The 24,298-nt window shown below is 39.8% G+C and overlaps 2 protein-coding genes across 5 annotated transcripts in view; one reads left to right on the top strand and one right to left on the bottom strand.

Moving 5' to 3' along the window:
- Nucleotides 1–1,335: 1,335 nt before the first annotated feature.
- Nucleotides 1,336–10,130, bottom strand: LOC117674891 (androgen-induced gene 1 protein-like). The gene is made up of 7 exons (XM_034433118.3): nucleotides 9,781–10,130; nucleotides 7,868–8,011; nucleotides 5,172–5,273; nucleotides 4,539–4,654; nucleotides 2,764–2,915; nucleotides 1,768–1,970; nucleotides 1,336–1,442 (listed from the first exon to the last, which is right to left on the bottom strand). Exons 1-6 carry the CDS (start codon nucleotides 9,946–9,948, stop codon nucleotides 1,936–1,938), a joined length of 717 nt encoding a protein of 238 aa, XP_034289009.1. The 5' UTR covers nucleotides 9,949–10,130; the 3' UTR covers nucleotides 1,336–1,442; nucleotides 1,768–1,935.
- Nucleotides 9,841–24,298, top strand: part of ZNF831 (zinc finger protein 831) — a 78,636-nt gene continuing 64,178 nt past the window's right edge. Inside the window, exons 1-2 of one of the 4 annotated variants that reach the window (XM_034433115.3) lie at nucleotides 9,841–9,969; nucleotides 11,820–11,946. The gene's annotated coding sequence lies outside the window, so the exon portion shown is untranslated. Of the gene's footprint in view, nucleotides 9,970–10,104; nucleotides 10,235–10,269; nucleotides 10,442–11,819; nucleotides 13,986–24,298 lie in introns of those variants that run through there. The other 3 variants (XM_087889052.1, XM_034433116.3, XM_087889053.1) reach the window with 3 other exon arrangements.

Raw genomic sequence — 24,298 nt, 5'->3', positions numbered from 1 at the left:
CAGAAACAAAAAGCTCTGAAAGGCGCTATCGTTTCCCACTGAAAATGACCGCTGCTTCCAAGAAGGGGGGCAGGCCCAAGCAGTGCTGGGCCGGGCGGGATGACACGACGGCCGTTAAGGGCGAATGACCATGGGGATGCTGCAGCAGTTGTAACTTTGAAACAGTTGTACAGGTAGTCCTCGACTTACGACATCTGAGCCCAAAATTTATGTTGCGGAGTGAGAAATTTGTTAAGTGAGCTTTGCCCCATTTTACGACGTTTAAGTGGATCGTTGCAGTTGTTAAATTAGTGACACAGTTGTTAAGTGAATCTGGCTTGCCCCTTGACTTTGTCCGAAAGTTGCAAAAGGGAATCACATGACCCTGGGGACACTGCGACCGTCATAAATATGAACCGCCTGTTAAGCATCCGAATGTAAATCATGGGACCATGGGGCTGCTGCAATGGTCGTTGTGAAAAATGGTCATAAATCAGGTTTTTCCAGTGCCGTTGTAACTTTGAACAGTCACTAAATGAACTGTTGTAAATCGAGGACTACCTGTATGCAATGTGGGGGCATCTGTCGTAACTTTGAACTGTTATTAAGTGACCTGTCATATCTCAAGGACTACCTGTTTTTTTTTTTTTAAAGTCAGAAGGTATCTCAGATAAAGATTCATGCACTGCTGTTTCAAAAAACAGCGTTTTTGAACTTTCAGACGAAGGAAGGATGAAGCAGCTTGATTTTATTTTATTGCTTGAACCTGATGATTACGATGTCAAGAGTAAGACCTCTTTCTGGGCAGAGATTTATAGAGAAATTGGGTAAAAGTTTAAATAGATTCTACTTACTAGTGTGTGGCCCTATTGGCTGCTGGGGAGACAACTGTTCTCCCCAAAGGCATGGTTTATGTTATTTTTAATTTTTAGCCTGTTAAAAAAAAAAAATAGAAAGTTGAGATGTAAAGTGCTTCATTTGCTGACATTATTAATGAAATAATCTTATTTGCAGGATCACTTCTCTGATTACTCAGGTAGGCACACAGCCCATTATCTGCATTCAGGGGGTCTTGCTACCATATCGGTAGCAGCATTTTTTTCCCTGCCATTTTTCTCTTTCTACTTGGATGGTTTTTTACTGTATGAATAGGGAGCTTGTGGTCTTCCAAACTGCTGTTGATTAAAAAAAAACCCATTACTTGAAACCACGACACAGTAACTGGCATGGATGGGAACTGTGTGTCAACAACATCTGGAAGACCCAAGATTCTTCACTTCTGCTCCAAAGGTCATGAGATTGAGAAAATGTTATTTTTCCCCTGAAAACATTAAGAACCAGTTACAATCAATAATGTTTTCTAGGTTCAAGTTGCACTGTATTCCACTGGGTGAGCTTGCCCTTTTAATGAACTGATGTCTTTCTTGGGGTCTTCTTCTACATGCACTTCTTTTTACGCCTTGCTGTAAGGGAATAAAAGATAAACAGAATGTTAAACTATTTGGCTATTCTGCAAACTTTTAAAATGGACAAATAAAGAAATAAAATAAACTTAGCATAATAATTTATAAATCACTGGAGCATAGATACAAAGCCCTCCCAGACATGTTTCCCTCTATATATGGAAGAGATCCCTGCAAATTTATGGCTAAACCTTTCCTTCTTCCAATTGCTGAAATACACAAGGACTAATGCATTTGGGCTCAGCTGCTCATGATAAACGGCATCCTTTTACACTTCACATATATTTACATAAAATAATGAAAATATTAAAAATTTAATGCCTACCAGAAAAGGAAGTCTGGCCTCTAAGGACATTCACTGAGGATGCTAAGGGGTCTCTCCAAAGAAAGCCCTTCAGAGAATGGGACTCTTTCCATGATAGCCACCCGTTGCACCATTAACAGTTAGGTGAGGATGTGGTCTTCTCCAAGGTCCTAGTAGTGCACACTGAATTTAGGGTGATTTTGAGAGAGCCAGGAGAGTGAAATCTGTGTAATTGAAGATGGGGTGTTAGCCAAACCAATTATGAACTTTTGGTGGTGTACAATCTACAAAATGTAAACAAATTTAAACTAAATGCCATAGTATAAAGAGAGTGTCTGGAGAAACGACCACATAATCACAAGGGGTCTGCCACCCACTCTAATCCAAGGTTTAGGACAGTGATGGCGAACCTATGGCACACCTGTCAAAGGTGACATGCCCAGACGTTTTGGTGACATGCCAGCATGCACTAATAAGGTAAAGGTAAAGGTTCCCCTTGCACATATGCGCTAGTAGTTCCCGACTCTAGGGGGCGGTGCTCATCTCCGTTTCAAAGCCAAAGAGCCAGCGCTGTCCGAAGACGTCTCCGTGGTCATGTGGCCAGCATGATTAAATGCCAAAGGCGCACGGAACGCTGTTACCTTCCCACCAAAGGTGGTCCCTATTTTTCTACTTGAATTTTTTTTTACATGCTTTTGAACTGCTAGGTTGGCAGAAGCTGGGACAATAATGGGAGCTTACCCCGTTATGCGGCACTAGGGATCCGCTGAACTGCTGAGCTTTTGATTGACGAGCTCAGTGTTTTAGCCACTGAGCCACCGTGTCCCATGAATTCACTAATGCCTGACAACTATTCTTAAAGCTTCAAACCTCGAGCTTTAAGACTTGTGGACTTCAACTCCCAGAATTCTGGGAGTTAAAGTCCACGAGTCTTAAAGCTGCCAAGTTTGAAGACCTCTGGTGTAAGCAGACAGGGCACTGAAAATGTAGAAAGAGTGGGAAAAAAGCATCATTTACCCCACAACCATTTTGTTAGGTGCTCTCCAAGGAAATAGAAGATGAACATTATGCCCACAGCGACAGAGAAAAACGCTGCCTTCCCAAGGAAGCCAAGCACTCCTAAAACTGGATAAGCCCAAATCCCTGCTACATGATGTATCCAAATTATCCTAAAACAAAGCAAGAGAAGCAACATAGTGAAATACAAGAAGCCAAAACAGGTTAAACATGGCACCTATTTCGAGGCTGCCTGAAAATATTTCGGTTGGCTAGTTCTTACAGATGCAAAAGTTAATATTACATGAAGAGAATTAAAAATCTACAATGTGATCTCCAAGGCTAGGGCTAGGCCTTTGAAAAGCTCAGTTTATATGAGGAAAAATGAAATGCTCTTAACTTTCTATTTAAATCAGTAAGGCACAAAATGCTTGACAATGATTACTTCATAATGGTGAATCTGTTATTTTCCAGATACTACTACTAAAACTACATTTTCCAACTTCCATTACTGTAGTGAAAGATGGATTTGGGCTACTTGGAGTTGAAGTCAGCAATATCTAAATGCTACAGGTTCCATAGTTCATGAGAGGTAGAAATACCGGGTTTATGATAGATACATAAGTGGCATTGAATCAGGGGTGGGCTGCAGGGGGTTTGCAGGGGTTCGGGAGAACCTCTAGCTAAGATTCTGTGTAGTTCGGAGAACCCCTAAATCCCACTCCTGGCTGGCCCCGCCCACCCTGCCCCTCCCCTCCCAGGAGTCCCCACGCGGCCTGTTTTGGATGCAGGTAAGTGCAGGACATGCACGGAGGTTTGGGGAGGGCGGAAAACAGGCCTACCGGAAGTTTGGGAAGGGCCTCCGGAGCCTGGGGAGGCCATTTTTGCCTCCCCAGAGGCTAGAGGAAAGCCTCTGGAGCCTGGGGAGGGCAAAAACGCCCCCCCCCACCATGATGCATGGATGACTAGGCCACACCCACCATAGCCATGCCCACCACGCAACCAGGCAGAAAACCCCTTGCTAAAATTTTTTAAAGCCCACCCCTGCATTGAATCCATATCAGGGATGAAATGTAAAATTTGTTACTACCGGTTCTGTGGGCGTGGCTTGGTGGGGGGGGGGGTAATGTGACTGGGTGGGCGTGGCCAACTTTAAAAAAAAACTTTTCAAAGCATTTTTCATAATGCTTTGAAAAGCCTCTGCTGATCAGACAACTCAGCTAGGATCGTCAGAGACTTTTCAAAGCATTTTTTTTTACCACCTCTTCGGCCAAGATGTTGCAGAAAAAAATGCTTTGAAAAGCCGCTGAGGATCCCAGCTGAGCCCCGCGATCATCAAAGGCTTTTTAAAAAAACTTTTAAAAGCATTTTTTTGTTGGAAGAGGTTGTAGAAAAAATGCTTTTAAAAGTTAAAAACAAAAAAGCCTCTGATGATCGTGAGGCTCAGCTGGGCATGGCGGTGGGGCCCGCAGGGATTTTTGCTACCGGTTCTCCAAACCACCCGCCCCCATCGCTACCGGATTGGGCGATCCGGTCTGAACCGGAAGCATTTCACCCCTGATCCATATATATTACTGTTGTAATTTTGCCTCCAAACTTGTATAGTGATTTTTAAATATTCTACAAGAATTATTCAATTGTTCAGAGAAGCAATTGATTCTCTCCTCTGTCTTCCCTTCCCTTCCCTTCCCTTCCCTTCCACCTTTCCTTCAAGTTAATACAAATGAAATATCTGAACAAAATGAATAAAAAAGTTTTAATTCAAATACATTTCTCAAACAAGATTGAATACCTACCATGATAGGTATACAACAGTAAAGATGCCAAGTCCCAATAATCCTTTCCATCTAGGAGGATACTTATGTGAACATATAACCAGCTCTATGAAAAGCAGTGGCAGGATAGTAGTGTGCTAAAAAGCAAAAGTAGAACATAAAAGTATATATATGGAAACAAAATCAGTCGTATTGCTTCTTATTCTGGTTTCAAACCACTAGGAGTCATGGTGGCACAGTGGTTAGAATGCAATATTGCAAACTCTGCTCACAGCCTGGAGTTCGATTCTGACCAGGCTCAAGGTTGACTCAGCCTTCCATCTTTCCAAGGTCGGTAAAATGAGGATCCAGATTGTTTGGGGCAACATGCTGACTCTGTAAAGTGCTTAGAGAGGGCTGCAAAGCACTATCAAGTGGTATACAGTTCTGAGTTTTATTGCTATTGCTCTTCTGTTCCAACATTATTGCAAGAAAAATACTTTCAAGGTATTTTTTCTGAAAGCAGAAAATCCTGTCAAGTTATAGTGTTTGTTTTGAAAAGCCTATGTGAATACAGATGGTCCTTGAGATACGACCGGCCATTTAAAATACCAATCATCTCATTGATAACAAATTGCATATGCCAAAAGAAGACCCAAAGCTTCAAATACTTACCATAGTGTGATTAAGCCAATCCGGATTAATCTCATCCAGCTCTTTAGGATACACTAGTTCTCTGTCAATTGCATAAAGGCCCCAGAAAGCAACAGCTACAAACTAAGAGAAAACATCTGAACATTAATGAGAACCTCAAATGTTAGAATTTTTTTTTAGAAATCTGGTAGTCACCATCTTACAAACTGCCTTTGTACATGTATGAACATAAGATGGCTATCATTTTAATTTCTCCAGATAAACATATGATTAAAAACGTAACCTTCAAACATATTCTGAATCATGCAATGCAACATACAATTGTATCTGCACCTGTAAAGTTGCAGGGAGTCAGGTAGCATATCAATTTGCTAAATTATTAGTTGTTTAATTTATAAACCCTCTCCTTCTCAATTTCAGAGCAACTCCCTTTGCTTTAAAGAATCAAAACTAAATATTATGTAATTTTTAACATTATATTTTGTTATGTAAAGATAGCTTTACATAATAAAATAAAATAAAGTAAGTAAGTAGGATGGATGGATGAGAAAATTAAACTTTTCTTCCTACTCTGTTAATAAAAATTGCTGTCAAATTTTATTTGCATTTTAAATCTGCTATTGCTGCCAATGAAATTCTCATCTGAAATACAAATAGCTGATCTATAGAGGCAATTTTTCCAGAACCATGCCAGGAAGGAGAGAGAGAAAAAAAGATATTTCTAGCAATCTTTTAAAGAAAAGAAATAGGCACACAACTATGATTTATTTGGCTGAATCATTAACCTCCCAAGTACAGTAATTATAAAATTCAAATTATAATTTTTGTACACTGGAAATCAGGTTACTTTTTATACTTTTAAAAAAAAGTGGAGGAACTTTCAGAGACAATAATTGGAGCTTTCAATTTTGTGACATGCAAATAAGTTTAAGACATAAAGTTTCATAAATAAATGATAAGGTGTACAAGTTTCACTTCATTGCCCTTTTTTATCACTTGAGCCCTGTCTTTTGATCAAGAATTTATTTTTTAATTAACTCCCTAAAAACATTTGAAAACCCCAATTCAGTTTTGAAATGAAGCAAGATGTTTTAATACTGGTAGTCCTTAACTTATGACCACAACTGAGCTCGAAATTTATGTTGTGAAGTGAGGAATTTGTTAAGTAAGTTTTGCCCCATTTTATGGGTTTTCTTGCTATATTTGTTAAGTGAAATCACTGCAATTGTTAAATTAATAACATGGATGTTAAGGGAATATGGTTTCCCCATTGATTTTGCTTGTCAGAAGGTCAGAAAAGGGGATCACATGACCCCGGGATACTGCAACTGTCATAAATGTGAGTCAGTTGTCCAGCATTCAAATGTAAGTCACGTTACCATGGGGATGCTACAGCGGTTGTAAGTGTGAAAAATGGTCATGTCACTTTTTTCAGTGATGATGTAACTTTGAACGGTCACGAAATGAGCTGTTAGAAGTCAATGACTACCTGTATATAATAAAAGCCTGCACAGAAAATTCTTTCTAACCTCTTTAGCTGTAATGGCCATAAAAAGGTAAAGGTAAATGTTCCTCTTGCACATATGTGCTTGTCGTTCCTGACTCTAGGGGGCGGTGCTCATCTCCGTTTCAAAGCTGAAGAGCCAGCGCTGTCCGAAGACGTCTCCGTGGTCATGTGGCTGGCATGACTAAACGGCAAAGGCGCACGGAACGCTGTTACCTTCCCACCAAAGGTGGTCCCTATTTTTCTACTTGCATTTTTTACGTGCTTTCGAACAGCTAGTTTGGCAGAAGCTGGGACAAGTAACGGGAGCTCACCCCGTTACGCGACACTAGGGACTCGAACCGCTGAACTGCTGACCTTTCAATTGACAAGCTCAGCATCTTAGCCACTGAGGCATGTTGTGTGTGTGTTTGTGTGTTTGCTTATGATCTCCCTGTGTGCTGTGGTAGTATATTCATGAATGCTGGGCAGCAGAGAGGGAACTCCACATTCAGTGCTGTGGAACACATAACTAGGAAGAAAAACAGGGTCATAGAATGGAGCAGTCACCAATTTCTGAGCCAACTCTTGTAGAGCTGCACTTGGGAATTTTTTTTTTGGAAAAGTTTTTCCCAAGCCAAATCTAGATATTTTTCAAATGTAATGTTTGTTTTGCTAGCGCTGAGCTCTGCACACATCTGTTTGTTTATGCCCCTTCATTATGAAAATTGACCGTTTACTGACTACTATCTGTTTTCTGTTCTTCAACAGGCCAAGCTCTCAAAATGACTGCTTTAAAGAACAAAACCACCAATTTTCTTAGGCAAATGCTACAGTGGAAATTTTTTTGGGTGCTATATGGGAGGACAAAATAAATCATAACTGGTCCATAAATGATGAGGTTACCATTGAGAAATCAAATGTTGTTGATTTTATCAGTAAAGCAAGTTGATATACTTGTTTGCTGTGATTATGGAAAGGATCATGTGATTCTTAAGAAAACCATCTACAATCTCATGCACCTTTAAGGCAGGGGTGGGGGAACGATGGTCCTTTTATGGCTTGGGGACTTCAACTCCCAAAAATTCTGTGCTCAGGAATTCTGGGAGTTGAAGTCCACAAGTCCATAAAGGGGCCATCATTCCCCACCTCTGCTTTAAGCAAATCTCAATTTAATGGATTTATAGTACAGTATGGAATTATTTAAATAATAGCAGATATTGTAATTACTTACTAAGCCAACAGGGAATACATATGCAGAGAAGATGAAATCTCTAATAGGCAGCACTATAGATGACACTTTCTTTTCTTGGGAAGGGACAAACAGAGCTACAGCATCAATTGTGACACACAATAAGTACAGCAATGTCTGTAGAAGCTATGAATTCAAAGAAGTTATATTCAAAGTGGAGCATGCATTTTCTTTCCATCATTTATAATCCAAGAATAATATTTAAAGTTAAAAGCTATGACTTAGATATAATAGAAGAGATAAAAAATATCCCAAGTCCCTTAATCAAGATTTCTTCAGGTCACTAGACCAAGTATAGTAACCTCAAAAGTGAGAACTGTGAATCTACCATCTAAATCAATTACTCCTCACCTAGTGCTTTGCTGACATTTTGGATTGCAGTTCATAGAATTTCCAATGTGGTGGCAAAAGTAACTCAGCAACAACTGAAGGGGATCAACAATTTATCGTTGCAAGCTAGCAGATTCCAATGAGTCTCTGGTCTCTTGCACCCAGAATCACGAAGGAAAAAGCCATAAATTTACCTAGTTTTTATGTTGATCAAGGGCGGTCTGAGCATTTAGCAGAGGATCCATATTAGAGAAATAACTGCTTTACAACTGATCTAGCCACAAAGAAAGACCTCGGTACCCATCATGGTTTGAAAATCCTGCAGAGACTTTTGTGGAAATGCAATGCAGCAGTTTTTATGTAAAGGCAAGTTGAGCCAAGATCCCAATGGTTATTCTGGCAGGCTGATTTTAGCAGCAGAAAGAGATAAGGAGCCATGGTAACGTAATAAGTTCTTCTAGCGCACATATACCATCAATTAGTCACTAACAGCACAATATGAAAAAAAAATCCATTAAGGATGTTAAGTGATAGGTACCGAGAAGGACATCAATGAATTAAAGAATTAATACATAACATATCAAAGTAAACTCAAATGCTTACTTATAAGTACAATACAAATGAATCCAACCGGAGTATTTATTCCATACCACCATATCATTCAATATTGCTAAAAATCATCTCTGGCAAAACACCAATGAATTAAAGAATCATACAATACTACATATACAAGTAAAACTCAAATGGTTACTTATAAGTGCAATACAAATGAATCCAACTGGAGTATTTATTCCACACCACATCATTTAATATTGCTAAAAATCACCTCGCAAAACCTCAATGAATTAAAGAATCATACAATATTACACATAAAAGTAAACTCAAATGCTTACTTATAAGTGCAATAGAAATGAATCCAACCTGAGTTTTTATACCACTCATCACTCAGTATTGCTAAAAAAATAACCTCTCCCAAAATCTCCAGTCATTATTGGCTGCCAAAATTCAGACTTGTGCTGGGACTGATTTGCCTTTCTTTATTTCTGAGGACACCAGGTCAGGGAAAAGGCTGATTGAAGAGATTCTTCGCTCTGCCTCTTAAGTTCCCCATGTTCTGGTCTGCATTTTCCAGAATTCCCAGTCAGAACGGCCGTCGGCTGGGAATTTTGTAGCCCAACTCTCTTGTCAGATTGATCGAGGGGGTCATCTCCATTACGATCCAAAAGTAGGTCTAAGGAAGGATCCCCAAGATTTGGCTTCACCTGTACTAAACTGACGCTTTAAGGCAGGGGTCTCCAACCTTGGCCACTTTAAGCCTGGAGGACTTCAACTCCCAGAATTCCCGAGGCAGAGAAGCTGGCTGGGGAATTCTGGAAGTTGAAGTCCTCCAGGCTTAAAGTGACCAAGGTTGGAGACCCCTGCTTTAAGGTAAACTCCCTTCCCTCTCGCCCCGCCTAGCCTCGCTTTCATTGGCTCACTCTCCCCAAAGCCCCTCCTCCGCCACGTGCGAAGGGGCCAAGACTGATTTGGGCAAGCGCCGCGCGCTTTCCGTTTCGCGCGCCCACCTGGTTTAGGAAGGTCAGGTATTTCCATTGGCCGCCATAACTATCGTCGTGCACTTTCCGGACCGGCTTGGGCAACCCCAAATTTTGAGTCAGGGCGAAGGTCGCCCAGAGGAAGCAGAGGAAGTGCAGCAGCGCCACAGCTCTCTGACCTCGCACGGCCAACGGCATGGTCGTTCATTCCACGCCGCGGTGGGTAGAAAGTGGTAATGGGGTGGGGTGGGGGATAAAGTTTTTACAGGCGCGGCGGCGCCACGCGCCGGCGGATCCTCCGCGCAGGCGCTGAGAGGGAATTTGGCGCTCAATCGCCCGCCGCCATCTTGGCTGCCTTTGAAGCTTAAAAGGCGAATTTTGGACCGTGACGCTTCCTCGCCTCACAGTGGGCCGTGATGGACAGTTCCATGTCTCTACCTTTGGGGAGGGGGGAAGGGAAAGGAAGAATAGTGACTCTCCCGGTGTACGTTTCATTATTCGATAAGTATTTGGTGCAGGGAGAATTGCGAATATTTGATATTTCCGAAGCTGTAGGTTGATAGGAACTGCCTTTAGATATTCGTTCCCTTGTTAGGGGATGTTTTGTTCACTCCCCCCCGTGAGATAACCTTGGAATGGTACTGACCTGACTGAGATAGGTGGGGCCTAAGTATATGGGCGGGAGTCAAAGGTGTAAGCCTGCTTTATTTATATTTATTTTATTTTATTGATTTTATTTGTCAAGCGTGTATTAGATAACATATAATGAAACATTAAATTGATACGAATAAAAGGGGACATTAGGACAGGGACGATAGGCACGTTGGTGGCTTATGCACCAACATGCATTTATGCATAAGTTTATACCAGCTTATAATTATATATAATATATATAATTATAATTATATAAGTTTATACCAATTTATGCATTTATGAATGCAGACCTTGATTTTAACATTTGTTCTGAGTAAATGAGAAGTTGAAAATGTTGAGATTTTCCTTCCAAATTTTATTTTATAATTTACCTTTTTACTATTTTGGTTAGGAATGTTGATGGTACAGATTCAGGTTGCGGAAAAGGATGCACTTTTAAAAACAGTATTATTTTTGAGGGGGTGGGCACGAATGACAATGAGACCTGATTAATGTTGAATGAGAGACCACTAGGAAATAAATCCTAGGCTCTAAACTTTTAGGATGTGGAAAAATATTACAAAAGAAAGCAATAGTAAACGATTTTTGTATTGCAGCCAAGAAAACCAGAATGATGTGCCTTTAAAAACAGAAGGAACCAAGCTTTATATTTACTTAAAAATGATTTTTAAAAAAATCTACCACAGATTTTTAACATTTTTATTTTTTGTCTTTTTATTTAAAAATTGTGGTAGCTTATGTTTGTGTGTTATTTATCTGTGAGCCATTTCAAAATTGTTTTGTGTGCAAGGGTATGTAATTTTAAATGGGAATATTGGCCTCTAACTGCAATAAAATACCTTATGCCACCAGACTCAAAATTTTGGGCTTAAGACAACTACGCGGACTTCAGTCTGACCTAAACATAGTACATAAAATCATCTGCCACAATGTCCTTCTTGTCAATGACTACTTCAGCTTCAACCACAACAATACATGAGCACACAATAGATACAAACTCAAGGTAAACCATTCCAAACTTGATTGCAGAAAATATGACTTCGGTAACAGAGTGGTCAATGCCTGGAATGCACTACCTGACTGTAGTTTCTTCCCCAAACCCCCAAAACTTAAAACTTAAACTGTCTACTGTTGATCTCACCCCATTCCTAAGAGGTCTGTAAGGGGTGTGCATAAGTGCACTAGCGTGCCTACCGTCCCTGTCGTAATATTTCTTTTTACTTTTTTCATGTTCAAATTATGTTTATACTTTTACCTGTCATCTTATATATGCTTGACAAATAAACTTAAACATAAACTATATTTGTATAAGATAAATTAAAACATGAAACATACTAACTAGATTATTATAATGCTTATTTCTGTATGTGTCTACTCAAAAGTGAATCACTGATTTCTGTGATTTCTGTTTCCAGGAAAATACTGTACTTTTGCAAACTTAGAACTCAGTCAAGGGACATTGGAAAATAAAATATGTTAAATCACTATTTGAAGATCAAAGAAATTGTGATTGATTTCCAGTGCAAATAATTATTTTCCTTGGTAAGTTGTTGATTTAAACTAAGTGCCTCATATTTCCTTTGTGTAGTTGTCCCATGGACTATTTTGGAACATCTGTTAACAAGAAATTAAACATAGTCTACTGCTATGTTTGTGTGATGCTTCTGTAAAATATGTAAATTAGTAATCATAATCACAACTTCTTGTGGCAATGGATTTTACTTTGAGTAAAACAAAAATATCTGAATACACTCATAATAGTTGAACTGAATGAATAACCCATTGGCAGGTGAATCATAAGTTCTTCCAAGTAGCTGCATTGAAAGAGTTATGCCCTCAGAAGCTTATATCCTGATTGCTCTTTAAGTATATTTAGCATGTAAAGTATAGAACAGCTTTGTTGTACTTTAACAAGATGCAGCTGGCTGACATATGGAGAGCTACTAGAAAAGCATCAGTTCTTGTTTCATTATACAGCTGAGTGCACAAGGAAACACAACACTTTATGCTGTGCAAGAAGTTGCATTCAGTCATAGTTCCTCAGTTTTGCAGTAAATAATAAAATAACTGAGTTGGAAACGACCTTGGAGGTCTTCTAGTCCAACCTTCTGCTCAGGCAGGAGATCCTATACCAGGGCTGTCAAACTTGCAGCCCACAGGCAGGATGCGTCACACGCTGGCCACACCCATGCCGGATTTAGCAAAGGGGAAAAAAAGTTGCGATACGCCCTATACTGTTTCAAACAAATGGTTGTCCCATCTCTCCTTAAAAACCTTGACTGTTGGAGCACCCCCAACTTCTGGAGACAAGCCATTCCCCTGATACAATTAATCAGTGTAATCTTAACTGTCACAAAATTTCTCCTTAGTTCTAGGTTAGTTCTCAAGGCATTTGTTAAGAGTACAGACTGCTAGATCTTCAATATCTTCTGTACCTTATAAATAGCACAGTTGGCTAAAATGACTGCCAAATCTATTGAATCTACTATCTCAATATATTACTTATAAAAGTAATATGCAACATAAAAATACATAGTCTCCAAATTTAGGTAGAGTATACTTCAGGTACTTAATGAGATTTTCTTGTCCTGTTTCTGGACTTTTTAGAGATTTTAGAAATAGAATCCAGGATTATATATTTTGTTTGTTTAATCTGTGAAGTAACAGAGTAACAAGGTAGCTTCTTTCCACTGTTCCTCCTGCAGTTAGCTTTTTAAAAGTTTATTGCTTGTCTATATTTTCTACCAATAAAAGGCTCGGCACAATGGGCCATTGTTTACTCATGGTTATCTGCCCGGTTTAAGGCTCATTGAATTTTTTATCCATGATTTTTGCAATAACGCTACAGTTAGGGGATTATTTTTTCTCTCTGTTTCTCTTTGGTTAGCATGTGAGCAGATGTTGAGAGGCAAATGACAAATCTTTAAAAAGTAAATGCAGTTGGGTGGTAGTGGTGGGTAGGATTGGACACCTTGGTTTTTTAAGTGAAGCCCAAACTTAGAAGTCTTTTGGGGCTGGTAAAAATATTTGGAATATTGACAAAACATCCTGGTAATTTTCACAAAATGGCTGCCATGGAGGATTTGAGCAGTTACAAGTTATTCATTTCTCGGGAGTAATAACACTTATGTATAAATACAATATACAGGTTAAAACTACCTTTTCTGTAAATTTAGATGTCAAATAACAAAAATATTTTTTTTAAAAAGCTTCAATGTTAGCAACAAATTGTGATCTCAAGGTTATGGGGAAAATTAGATGAGTTACCTCTACATTTCAAGATGATACTGTCTTTACCATAACTGATCTAAACACAGAGCTGCAGTAGTAGAAATCTGGTGTTTCCTTGACAACTGATAAAAACACAAGTGCATAAAAACCAAGATAGAAGGATGCGGCACTCATAAATAGCGTGGGTTGGGACAGCAGTAGCTTAATCTGTTGAGGTTACATGTAAAGTAAGGAGAGAAAAGACTTGTGAGAAGAACAGTTATAAACTTTGTAGCATTTGGATTGGATCTACAAAAAAATCAAGGAGGCAAGAGTCTGACCAAATCTGAGTATGATTTGGTGTGCTTAAGGTATGCTTGAATTTTTTTTCATGTTAACATATAGAAAGATTCATGAGCCAGTGTACCTTGAGGTAGTCATGTTCCTTATTTATGCTTTTTTTCTTTTTGGTGTCCATATGGAAGCATCCAGTAGTTCATATTAAATCACTTTTTTGCATTTATAAATCTGTATTTGTATTGGCTATTATATCCTTACTGTGTTTTGAGATTTCAACCTTTCTTAATACTTGTCCTTACAAGGATGCAGATTTTTTACTAAGAGTTTATGTTCAAGAGGCATTAATAAAATGAAGGCATGCATGAGTACAAAACTGCATTCTTTGAAATCTAAATTCCTTGAACAGAAAAGAAATTTGGTATTTTCTCCAATATTCTGTAAACAGTTGGCACTCCATTTGCATTTATAAAGTTTGTCCCATTTTTAATTTTTAAAGTAATAACAAGGAATGTTGCCATTTAGAATCTAATATAAATGATTTCAGGTTTAAAAATCTTAACTTCTGGAACCAAATATTCTTCTTGAGCAAAATGAATTATATAAAGTTGGAAAACAATGCTTCTTTTCTGTTAAATTTTAATGCTCTGCAGCAGTTTTGATATTTTGTGAAAACCTATGCTATAAATGGTAACTGATAGAAGAAATTTCTCCAGATAAACTTTAAAAAATGCAAATTGCAATTACAAAAAATAGTAATGAGTTCATCCAAAAGGAATTAATAACTGCAGCAGGTATATTCATAGCAAGAAGGTGATGATTTTTATACCTCCACAACTGCATTTCATTCAGTTATCTGTTAATCTTCTCTATAACAAGATTGCTGACAGACACCTATGCACACGTGTAATAATGACTAAGTACAGTTTCCAGTGTGAAATGAAATGTAAATATAACTCATAGTTTAAAAGTTCTGTCTTTAGTAGCAATGGAGCTATTTGAGACTTAATTTCTCAGTTTTTCTAATATTAAGCAGGGATAACTCTTGAAAAATTAAAATTCTATTTTTAATGGAAGGTCATCTTTGATTTTATACAATATATTTATTGTTTGAAAATTCCTAGATTTAAACAAGGTGAATAGATAAGAAAATTAGACAAATGTTATAAAATCTGCAGTTGATGAATCAGGAGTAATTTTCAGTTTTCCAGATGTAAAGGGAGAGAAATTCTGTATTGATGTAGGATTTCCTTAGAATTGTAAAAGTGGTCCATGAAGAGAACAATTTAAAAAACAATTGACTTGTCTTGAAATTTGGAAGCTTTTACAAGTATGTTTGCACAGCTATATGCATTCATGCATTCTCTTTTTTTTAAAAAACCACATGTAAACAAGATTGTGTATACATACATATACCCACATATATACTCACACACTTCTAAAAGAATAGAGCATGAATATGTTGTGTCATAAAAATACTTATCAGGTACAGTAGAAGACGTGGCTGTGATTCTGCACGGATTGTATATGCTATGGTTAAAAACCTTCAGTTATTACACAATAATCTGTTAAAAAATAGACGGAAAGGGAGAGCTACTCAAGCTTCTCGGGAATCAATGGTTTTCAAGGTACAAATTAAAATGAATAAACTCAAGTTTCGACCATTATGCAAATAACACAACAACCTTAAATTAAACTAGAAGATTTCTCCTTTTTTAAAAAATAACATCTCTGAGGTTTAACCTGCAATGTAAGGAAATTAACCTCATGCCACTACAGTTAAACTCGAATTGACATGCCAGATCATAAAACTATAGCCAAAATAGATCAGTATAGTATTTTATATTGTAGCTGACCCATTTCAACACTGTTAGGAAAATACCATATAGAATGTTCTTCTATACAGGTTGCTCCTAGATTCCTTTAAAAAAAAAATTAAAAGAATGATATAAACCATATTTCACTAATTTTAAATAAAGGCCTGTTACTATTTTGAATTTTTTACTCAGATATTTAAAAATGGGTCAGCTTTTTTAATGCTGTTTTTCAAGTTTCCATGGTGCTTTATTTTTCAATAAAAATTGCATAGTTTTCAGCAGTCCAGTTACCATCAGTTATTACTTTTAAGACTATACAATGATGTCAATTTTGTCTTTTGTTTAATGGTATTTAATTTTTTAAAAATATTTTAGAGCTCCTAAATTTGAAAGTAATTATTTTAATTCTAGTTTCAGTTTTAAGATTTATTTATTTATTTACTAAATTTTCCTTTTGCCTGCCCTAACAACTTCAGGCAGATCACAAATAAAAAACATACAGGTAGCGCTGGAATTATGATCACGATTGAGCCCAGTATTTCTGTTGCTAAGTAAGACAGTTGTTAAGTGAATTTTGCCCCATTTTATAACTTTTCTTGCCACAGTTGTTAAGTGAATCACTGCAGTTATTAAGGTAGTATCACGGTTGTTAAGTGAATCTAGCTTCCTCACTTATTTTACTTATCGAGGTCATGACCCTGGGACACTGTAACCATCATATATATGAACGACTTGCCAAGCATCTAAATTTTGATCATGTGACCATGGGGATGCTGGAACAATCGTAAGTGTAAAAAATGGTCATAAGTCACTTCAGTGCTGTTGTAACTTTGAATGGTCACTAAATGAACCGTTGTAAGTCAAAGACTACCTGTTGTTGTGGCTCCGTCCTCCGAGCCTATCTTATCGGAGGAAGAAAGCTCCGAAAGAGGAGACGGCCAGGCTTCCCTCTCCAGGATCCTCCTCTCTGGCAATGCCTCAGGTGTCTCCCGAAGGAGAAGAGATTGGCCAGGAGCCAGGTGTTTCGGATAGTGACGAAGAAACATTGTGGTTGGACCCACGCCAGCGTCGGCGAGACAAGCGTGAGCAGCAGAAAAGGAGGCGTGCCAGAGATTAAGCTGAGTCACTGGACCACACCCCACAGGCTATAAAAGGGAGTGTGGTGGCCATTCCGACTCTGTGACGGACAAAGATAATCTCTGGCGAGGCACTTGCACCTTCGGACACAACATCTATTTGCCGTGGATTTAATTACAAACTGGACTATTCAAACTGTGTATTTTTGTCTGTGTTATCAGAGTAAAAGCTCTTGGCAGGCAGCCACGGAGTTGCTGCCAAGTTCCTTATCACTGACCTGTTTTTGAAGAGTTTATTTAACCCTCGGCTGGCTGGTTGGGTGTGTGCATGGTACGGGGACAGAACACCTGTATATCTATAGAGACACATTGCAGTCAGTGAGACCATACTAAAGTATCAGTCATAAGAGCAATTTGTTACATTATTGAATTTTATGTTTCAGTTCTGTGATTAGCTACACTTCACTATCCCTGTTCAATATTTAAATGATGTGCATGTGTTTATGTATCTGTTGACTCTTGTTTTACTTTACGAAATTATAAGGAAATTTCTGAAAGAAACATAAAGCAAAAATATTTCTTATCCAAAGCCTTTTATCTTTTGTATTACAAAGCAACTCCAATAAAATAAACATGTCTCATATCTTCCTACCACTGCTTGCACCGTGATGTAATTTTATGCACAAAAATGGGCATTCCAAAATACCGCAGAACAAGAACAGATGGGCCTTTTTTGTAGTATTAAATATGCTGTTAGTATCCTTATTAAACCAAGATCCAGAAAAAGCACCCCCATGCAATAGGGAGGCCTACTTTAATATGCTCACTGTTGAATTCTGTTTCAAGATTCTGTAGCCTAACTCCATTTTTTCCATGCAATAAGCCTGCCTATTCAGAATCTTAGTGTGAGGTTACAGAGAAGGGTTCCCTCTAGGCGCTTGTCCTTTTATTAGTACAGCTGTGTTCAATAGAGTTTACTTTTACCTTTGCAGAATATTGTAGAATTCATTTTTCAGTATATTTTTATGTGACATATACCGAGAACAAGTAAAAGCAATGAATCCAATGCTAAATTAATCACTTAGTAATTAAGTAATGAATTCTTTAGTGTGTAGACTTTTAACATTAATACAGCCATCTTAATTATCTTCAGATGAATATGCAGAATAGCAAGACCTTGTCAACAGTTCTTCATCTGTAGTTTTATTACTTTGATACAAGTTCCATATGTTATCTGCACATAGAGAAATTGCTTCCTTGTACTGTAAAGTTGATGAATTCAGTATGTTTGCCTAATTAATGCCAAGGATATGCCTTGTTCCTTGACATATATATTTGCCTATAACCATTGGCTTGTTTTAAAGAAGCTACTCTCAACTTTTCACCTGCAGCATGGAATAAATCCTTTCAGAATATTTTGTGCATTGTAAAAGTTGAAAAAAAAAATCAGACCAATAGGTGGATACGACTTCGTAGACGACTCTCATTCTGTCAAGGACGTAGGAATACTAATTTCAAAAGATCTAAGCCCCAGAGTTCACAGAATTGTTAACCTAATTTTGTGAAGCTTCTTCTCCGGTAACATTGTACTGCAAACTAGGGCATACAAAACCTTTGCCAGACCAATTCTCGAATACAGCTCATCTGCCTGGAATTCACACTGTATATCGGACATTTACACAATCGAGTGAGTCCAGAGACATTTCCCAAGAAGAATACTTCTCTCCTCTGCTCACAACAGAATACCTTATGCCACCAAGCTTGAAATTTTAGGCCTGGACAACCTAGAACTATGCCACCTATGGTCAGACCTAAACTTAGCACACAAAATTGTCTGTTCAAAGTCCTACCTGTCAATGACTACTTCAGCTTCAACCACAATAATACACGTGCAAACAATACTGTGTTTTCCCCAAAATAGGACATGTCCTGAAAATAAGGTCAAGACTGATTTTTTTGTGGGGGTCTAAATATACGTCCTTCCCTGAAAATAAGTCCCCCCCTCTCTCACACACACACACAGGTCCTTCACCCCCCAACCCTGCCCAGGCAACCACATCCCTGCGAATTCCTGTGCCCCCCACTTTCGCTGCCGGCGGCACTGACCGTAGACCTCGAGCTCCTACACCTGCACCATGGTGGCGGCTGACCCGCTCTTGCCCCCGCGCCTAGGGTCCGCGTCCGCATAGCCTGCGCTACTGAGTGCCCGCCACAGCAGCCCCAGTGCAAGTATCGCCGCCCCGGGCCTTCCTTGGCAGAGCGGCCACCGGTGGCAGAGAGGCCTCCATGCGTCGCAGGCAGTTGCGGAGGACTACAAGAGCAGGCCTGGCACGTCCTGCAGCTGGGCGCGGGTCTTGATGGCTGAGGTGCTGCAGGTGTTGTTGCTGCCACCGCTGCCTACAGAAGCCAAGCGGCCCCCTGCGGCCAAGCTCAGCCGCGGGCAAGGAGTGTTGGCCATGGCTGGGCCGGCTGAGCTGTGTCTGTTGGGGTTTCCCTCGGTGCGGCTGCCTTGCTGCCGGGCGCCTGGAAAGAGTAAACTGGACCTGCGGGAGGAAGGGAGGGTGGGCAAGGGTCTCATGAGGCTCCTTTCTTCAGGAAGAATCTGGCCTGATCACCATCCAGTCTGGTGACTCCCGAGATGGAGGGGCTTCTTGGGCTCGCTGGTGGGCGCTCCTGACAGCCAGTGCTCAGATGGGGGCAATTGGAGTTGGGAGGAGCAGGGGGGGAGGCCTCCAGTGATCGTCACCATAGAGTGGGAAGCACATGCCCAGAGTGGCCGCTGCCCTGGCTGGGGTTTGGAAACTGCGGAGGCAGAGTTTGATGGAGAGAAAGAAAGACTATAGCTGCTTCTACTTTTGGCTGCATGCAAGGAAAGCAGCAGAAGTGATAGTGGTGATTTGCAGTGCACCCACAGTCATGTGATCACGATTTGGCTGCTTGGCAACCAGCTCACATTTATAATAGCTGCTGTACCCCTTGGTCATGTGATCACCATTTGTGACATTCCCCTGCTGGTTTCCCACAAGGAAAGTCAATGGGGAGGGAAGATTGCATGTCTCTGCCCTGCCCCCACAGCCTTCCTGTGCACTGCAAAGTGCCCTCTTTCCCTTGGCCTCCTTTTGCTCAAATGTACCTGCAAAGAAGTCTTCCCTTGGCTTCTCTTCACTTGCACTGTGCTACACCCTCTGTCCTGCAGCTTGCCTGCACTCACATGAACCTCTGTCTGTCTGCCCTCGGTGCCGCACTACAGCACTCTCTTCCCCCACCTCGTGCTTGTTCTATGTTGGGCCTCCCAAGATCAACCCCAACAACCCCATGCTCCTTATCTAGGGCTCCCACTGCTTTCTGCTTAATGATCAGCTTGCATCTTGGCATTACAATAGCAACCTGTCGGGTTTGCCATCATTAAGGGATGTAATTACCTGCTTTATGACTATTGGTTAGTGATGACAGTCGTGGTTCCAGTGGTCATTGTAACCTGAGGACTATCTGTATTGCTTGTCTAGCTGCAGAATAACAGCACAAACAAATCTCTGACTTTTGTTAGCAAAGAGTCCTGGTGATTTCATTCCATTCCTCCTCAGACAGTGGTTGAAACACCATGGGGGCTCATGCTACAAAAAAGCCATCCCTCATTTCTTCAAGAAGCTGCAGATGTGATTAATCTATTTTCCATGAGTGAGGGAGCCAAAGAGTATTGGAAAGAGAACTTTGAGTTATTTAAGGTTAAGGCAAACATGCAAGTCAAGCAGACGGACTGAGTTTAGTACATAAGGTTTTGTGCTTCGTGTCAGCAGCACTATGATACAACTTTGTCCACAAAATAGAAGCAATTTTAGATAGGCTCAGATTAGTAACTCTAAATTTAAGATTCATTGTGTCCCAAAGACATGTGACTGAAACAGAAGGTAATTAGGAGCTTTATAGGATTCTACCATCATTTGCTTTGTTTAGAGAAAAACAAGATTGCTGAACTGATATTCTTGAACTGGAAATTTCTATTTCCAAAAGAATTTAAAATTCTACCATGTAAATTCTGTTCAGGTCTAAGAAGCACTATATTTATGAAAAGAATGGTAATTTTAATTTGTGATATTTTCCTATATTCAAATATTAATGTAAAGAATAGTCTAAGATAGCAGGCAACAATTTTGACAGTTGTAGTACTATTGGATTGAGCTAATTCGATTTTCTCAAAGATTATATTTTGCAGAAAATCTGTATGGGGGCAAAATGCTGACTTTGTAGAGAGGGGTGTAAAGCATCGTGCTTTTGCTATTATAAAACCTCTTGGGCCTGTTGGTTTGTAATATTAAATTGGGTGAAATGTTGCATCACAGGTCAACAGTTTTTGAACCAACATTCTTCAGATCAGCTAATTTACAGAATGTGACAAAAACTGGGATATAAATACAAATTTTCCAATCTCTTTAATGCCAAGTATGCATATTAGGAATCTTAGGAGTAAAGCAGGTATATCTGAGGCCATTAGGAAATGTAGTAATTATGTAATACAAACTCCTGACTGGTGAGATATTCAAGGGACAGTGCTGAATTAAGGATACTTGTGTGGAATCATTAATGCTCTTGATATCTTTCAAAATCAAGAGCTTTCTGTTAATGGTTTTTTAAAAACACAAACTTTTATTGTCTTTAATTGGGAGAAACCGTTATTTCTAAATTTGCTTTAGTTGTGTCCTACATAGTCTAAAGCTATATTGTTATACCAATACAGGTAGTCCTCAATTTAATGACCACAATTGGGCCAGAAATTTCTATTGCTATGTGAGACAGTTGTTAAGTGAGTTTTGCTCCATTTTACGATTTTTCTTGCCAAAGTTGACTTTTGACTTTGCTTGTCAAAAGATCGCAAAAGGTGATCACATGATCCCGGGACACTGCAACCATCATAAATATGAGTCAATTGCCAAGTGTAAGAATTTTGACTATGGGGATGCCACAATGGTCATAAGTGTGAAAAATGATCGTAAGTCACTTTTTTCAGTGCTGCTGTAACTTTGAATAGTCACTAAATGAACTTGTAAATCGAGAACTATCTAGTTGTGGTGGCAGCTTGGGCGTAGGAATATCTGTCAGATTGTCCAAATGTAGACTGATTTATACCATTTACATAAAATGTCTTCTGGGTGGCAGCATAGTACTCGTGGTGGCTGTCACCGACTTCTGGTTTGATGGTTGCTTTCTTTCATTTCACTTGGACCTTGAATGTTGCCCAGTTAATCCCAAAACTTTCACAATTTGCATTAACAATCTGTATATTACATTATTTCAAAGATATGACGTATAAAGTCAGGAAGATGGTTACCCTCAGTCACGTTGAGCAAAGAGCTCCGCTCCAAATACTGGAGAAGGAGGAAAGCTGAACGAGGTTCTGCACTGTGTCTCAAAACTTTGCCAGGTGAGATACAGCAGTATTAGCCCCAGATGTAGGGCTGTCTTGAAGAGGAGAACAACCTTTGAATTAATGGTGAAACTTCAGTCAATGTCTAAACAGATGGACTGCAGATTTTCTAGAGTTTGGAAAGGGGCATATATGAGATATGAAGAACTTAAAATTGTGAAAGCCAAAGTAATTAAATCTGATAAAGCATTGAACATAATTATTTATTTATTATTTATTTATTAGTCCAATTTATATGCCGCCCTTCTCTGTAGACTCAGGGTGGCTTACAATGCATTATAGCAATAGCCTGCATACTTTTTTGTATATACCTGCTTATTAGGGCTTTGCCCCCCACCATCACCAAGCGGTGTTGTTTTCCTACTCGCCGTTCAGACACTCCTTATTCTGGGATACGATCACTCCTATTTGCTCAGCTGAGTGTCAATCAAATCCCTCTGGAGCTGCATCCTCCTCACTTCCTGCTTCCTCCTCAGACTTTTTCACTCAGCCTTTGCTATAGCATCGAGTGTCTGTTCTCTTGATTACATTTCGTTCTAAATTGAGTTATTTCCTCTCTGAATTGGCTAAATATCTTTTATTTACTGTTGAAAGAGCTGCGCTTCGTTTCCCTTCGTTTGGAGAAGGTTTAAGCGCGTAGCGGCGGTTCGGGGCTCCGGCCGCCGCTTGCGGCTTGGCTTGGCTGGCGCTGTGTTTCTAACGTTTTTCCCGCCATTGCCGCCATTGCCGCCATTTTGCTGCCAGTCACTTTGCGAGGCTCCGGTTTGCCTTAGTGGCCACTTGATCGAGCAGCTTGAGTCCCTGCCGGCTGGCATACTCATCAGCTGCCTTTGAAAGTTGTGACTGCTTTTTGGCTGCAGCTTCAGTCCGGCCGCAGGCGCTGTGTTTCGCCTGGCTTAGGACTTTTGGAACTTTCCCTCGCGGGCCGCCATTTTGAGCCCTGACCATTGGCACAGTTTTTGGAGCTCCGTGGCCATAGCGACCTGGGCTTTGGTTTCCAGGGTCGCTAGGTTGCTGGCAGGTGGGGACGCTGTCCTGATCGTACCTGCAATTCACAACGGCCTGCAGAGGGGTGCCTGAAAGTTCAGGGAAGTACACATTGCTTAAATTAATTTACATTCTTATTTAAAAAAAAAAAAAAAAAAAAAAAGGGGGGGGGCTGTTGCTTTGTTATATTGATAAGCTGGTTGTGATTGTTCATAATTATTGCATTTATTACAATTAATAGATATTTAAAAAAAATAATAATAATAATAATAATAATAATAATATATTACTGATTACAATAATAACGGAGCATATAGATATATATTTTACAATTTATATTGCTAATATTCCATTATATATTTAGAATTGATAAGTTCTATTTCTAATTAATTAATTACTAATTAATAATTCATTGGGGTGATTGATCATGGAGGACAGGGAGGAAGGTGTCCTTTCTTCTGATATGGATAGGAGTCCCTCCCCCTCCCCAGTACCTTCCCCTAAACAGCTCAGGGGGAAGAAATCTAAGGCTTCTAGGCAGGCAAAGTCCTCCAAATCTGCCACAGCAGATAAAGATGCCCAAAGGAGGCATAAGGCATTAGAAAAGCAGTTTGCTAAGGCTAAGCAACGGGCCCAGGACCCTGGTCAAGGACCAATTCCTGAAGGCTTGAGCCATGAGGTGACCTGTGAGCCCTCGGCCTCTCATAATGTAGAATTGTTGGCCAGTGGTCTGAGGGAGGAAGGCCCATCAACTTCTCAGGAGGCTCCAATGTCTGCAACTAATCAGTCAAGGGCCAGTGTTAGGTCCCGTTCCTCTAGTTTTGCAAGCCATTTTTCTCAAGCTTCTAGGCCAGGCCCTGAAGCTACCTTTACACCCACTGCAGCCGGCCTCCGCCCTGAAGCGGGCCCAGGGTTCCCTCAGCCTGTGGATTTTCAGTCCTTTTTTACTCAGGCCATGTCCCATATGTATCAAATGGGGTTGCAACAAGCCACTGGTGCCTTCCCTGCTCCTACGTGCCCTACCACTTCAGCCTTTTCCATGCATCCCCCTGGTGCACAACATCAGCAGAGGTCTGTTGACTGTA

This window comes from Pantherophis guttatus, chromosome 3 (assembly GCF_059756535.1).
Source record: "Pantherophis guttatus breed Tessera chromosome 3, ASM5975653v1, whole genome shotgun sequence".
In the NCBI taxonomy this organism is placed as follows: domain Eukaryota; kingdom Metazoa; phylum Chordata; class Lepidosauria; order Squamata; family Colubridae; genus Pantherophis; species Pantherophis guttatus.
Note: the sequence above shows the minus strand (reverse complement) of the source record. Positions and strands in the feature narration are given on the sequence as shown.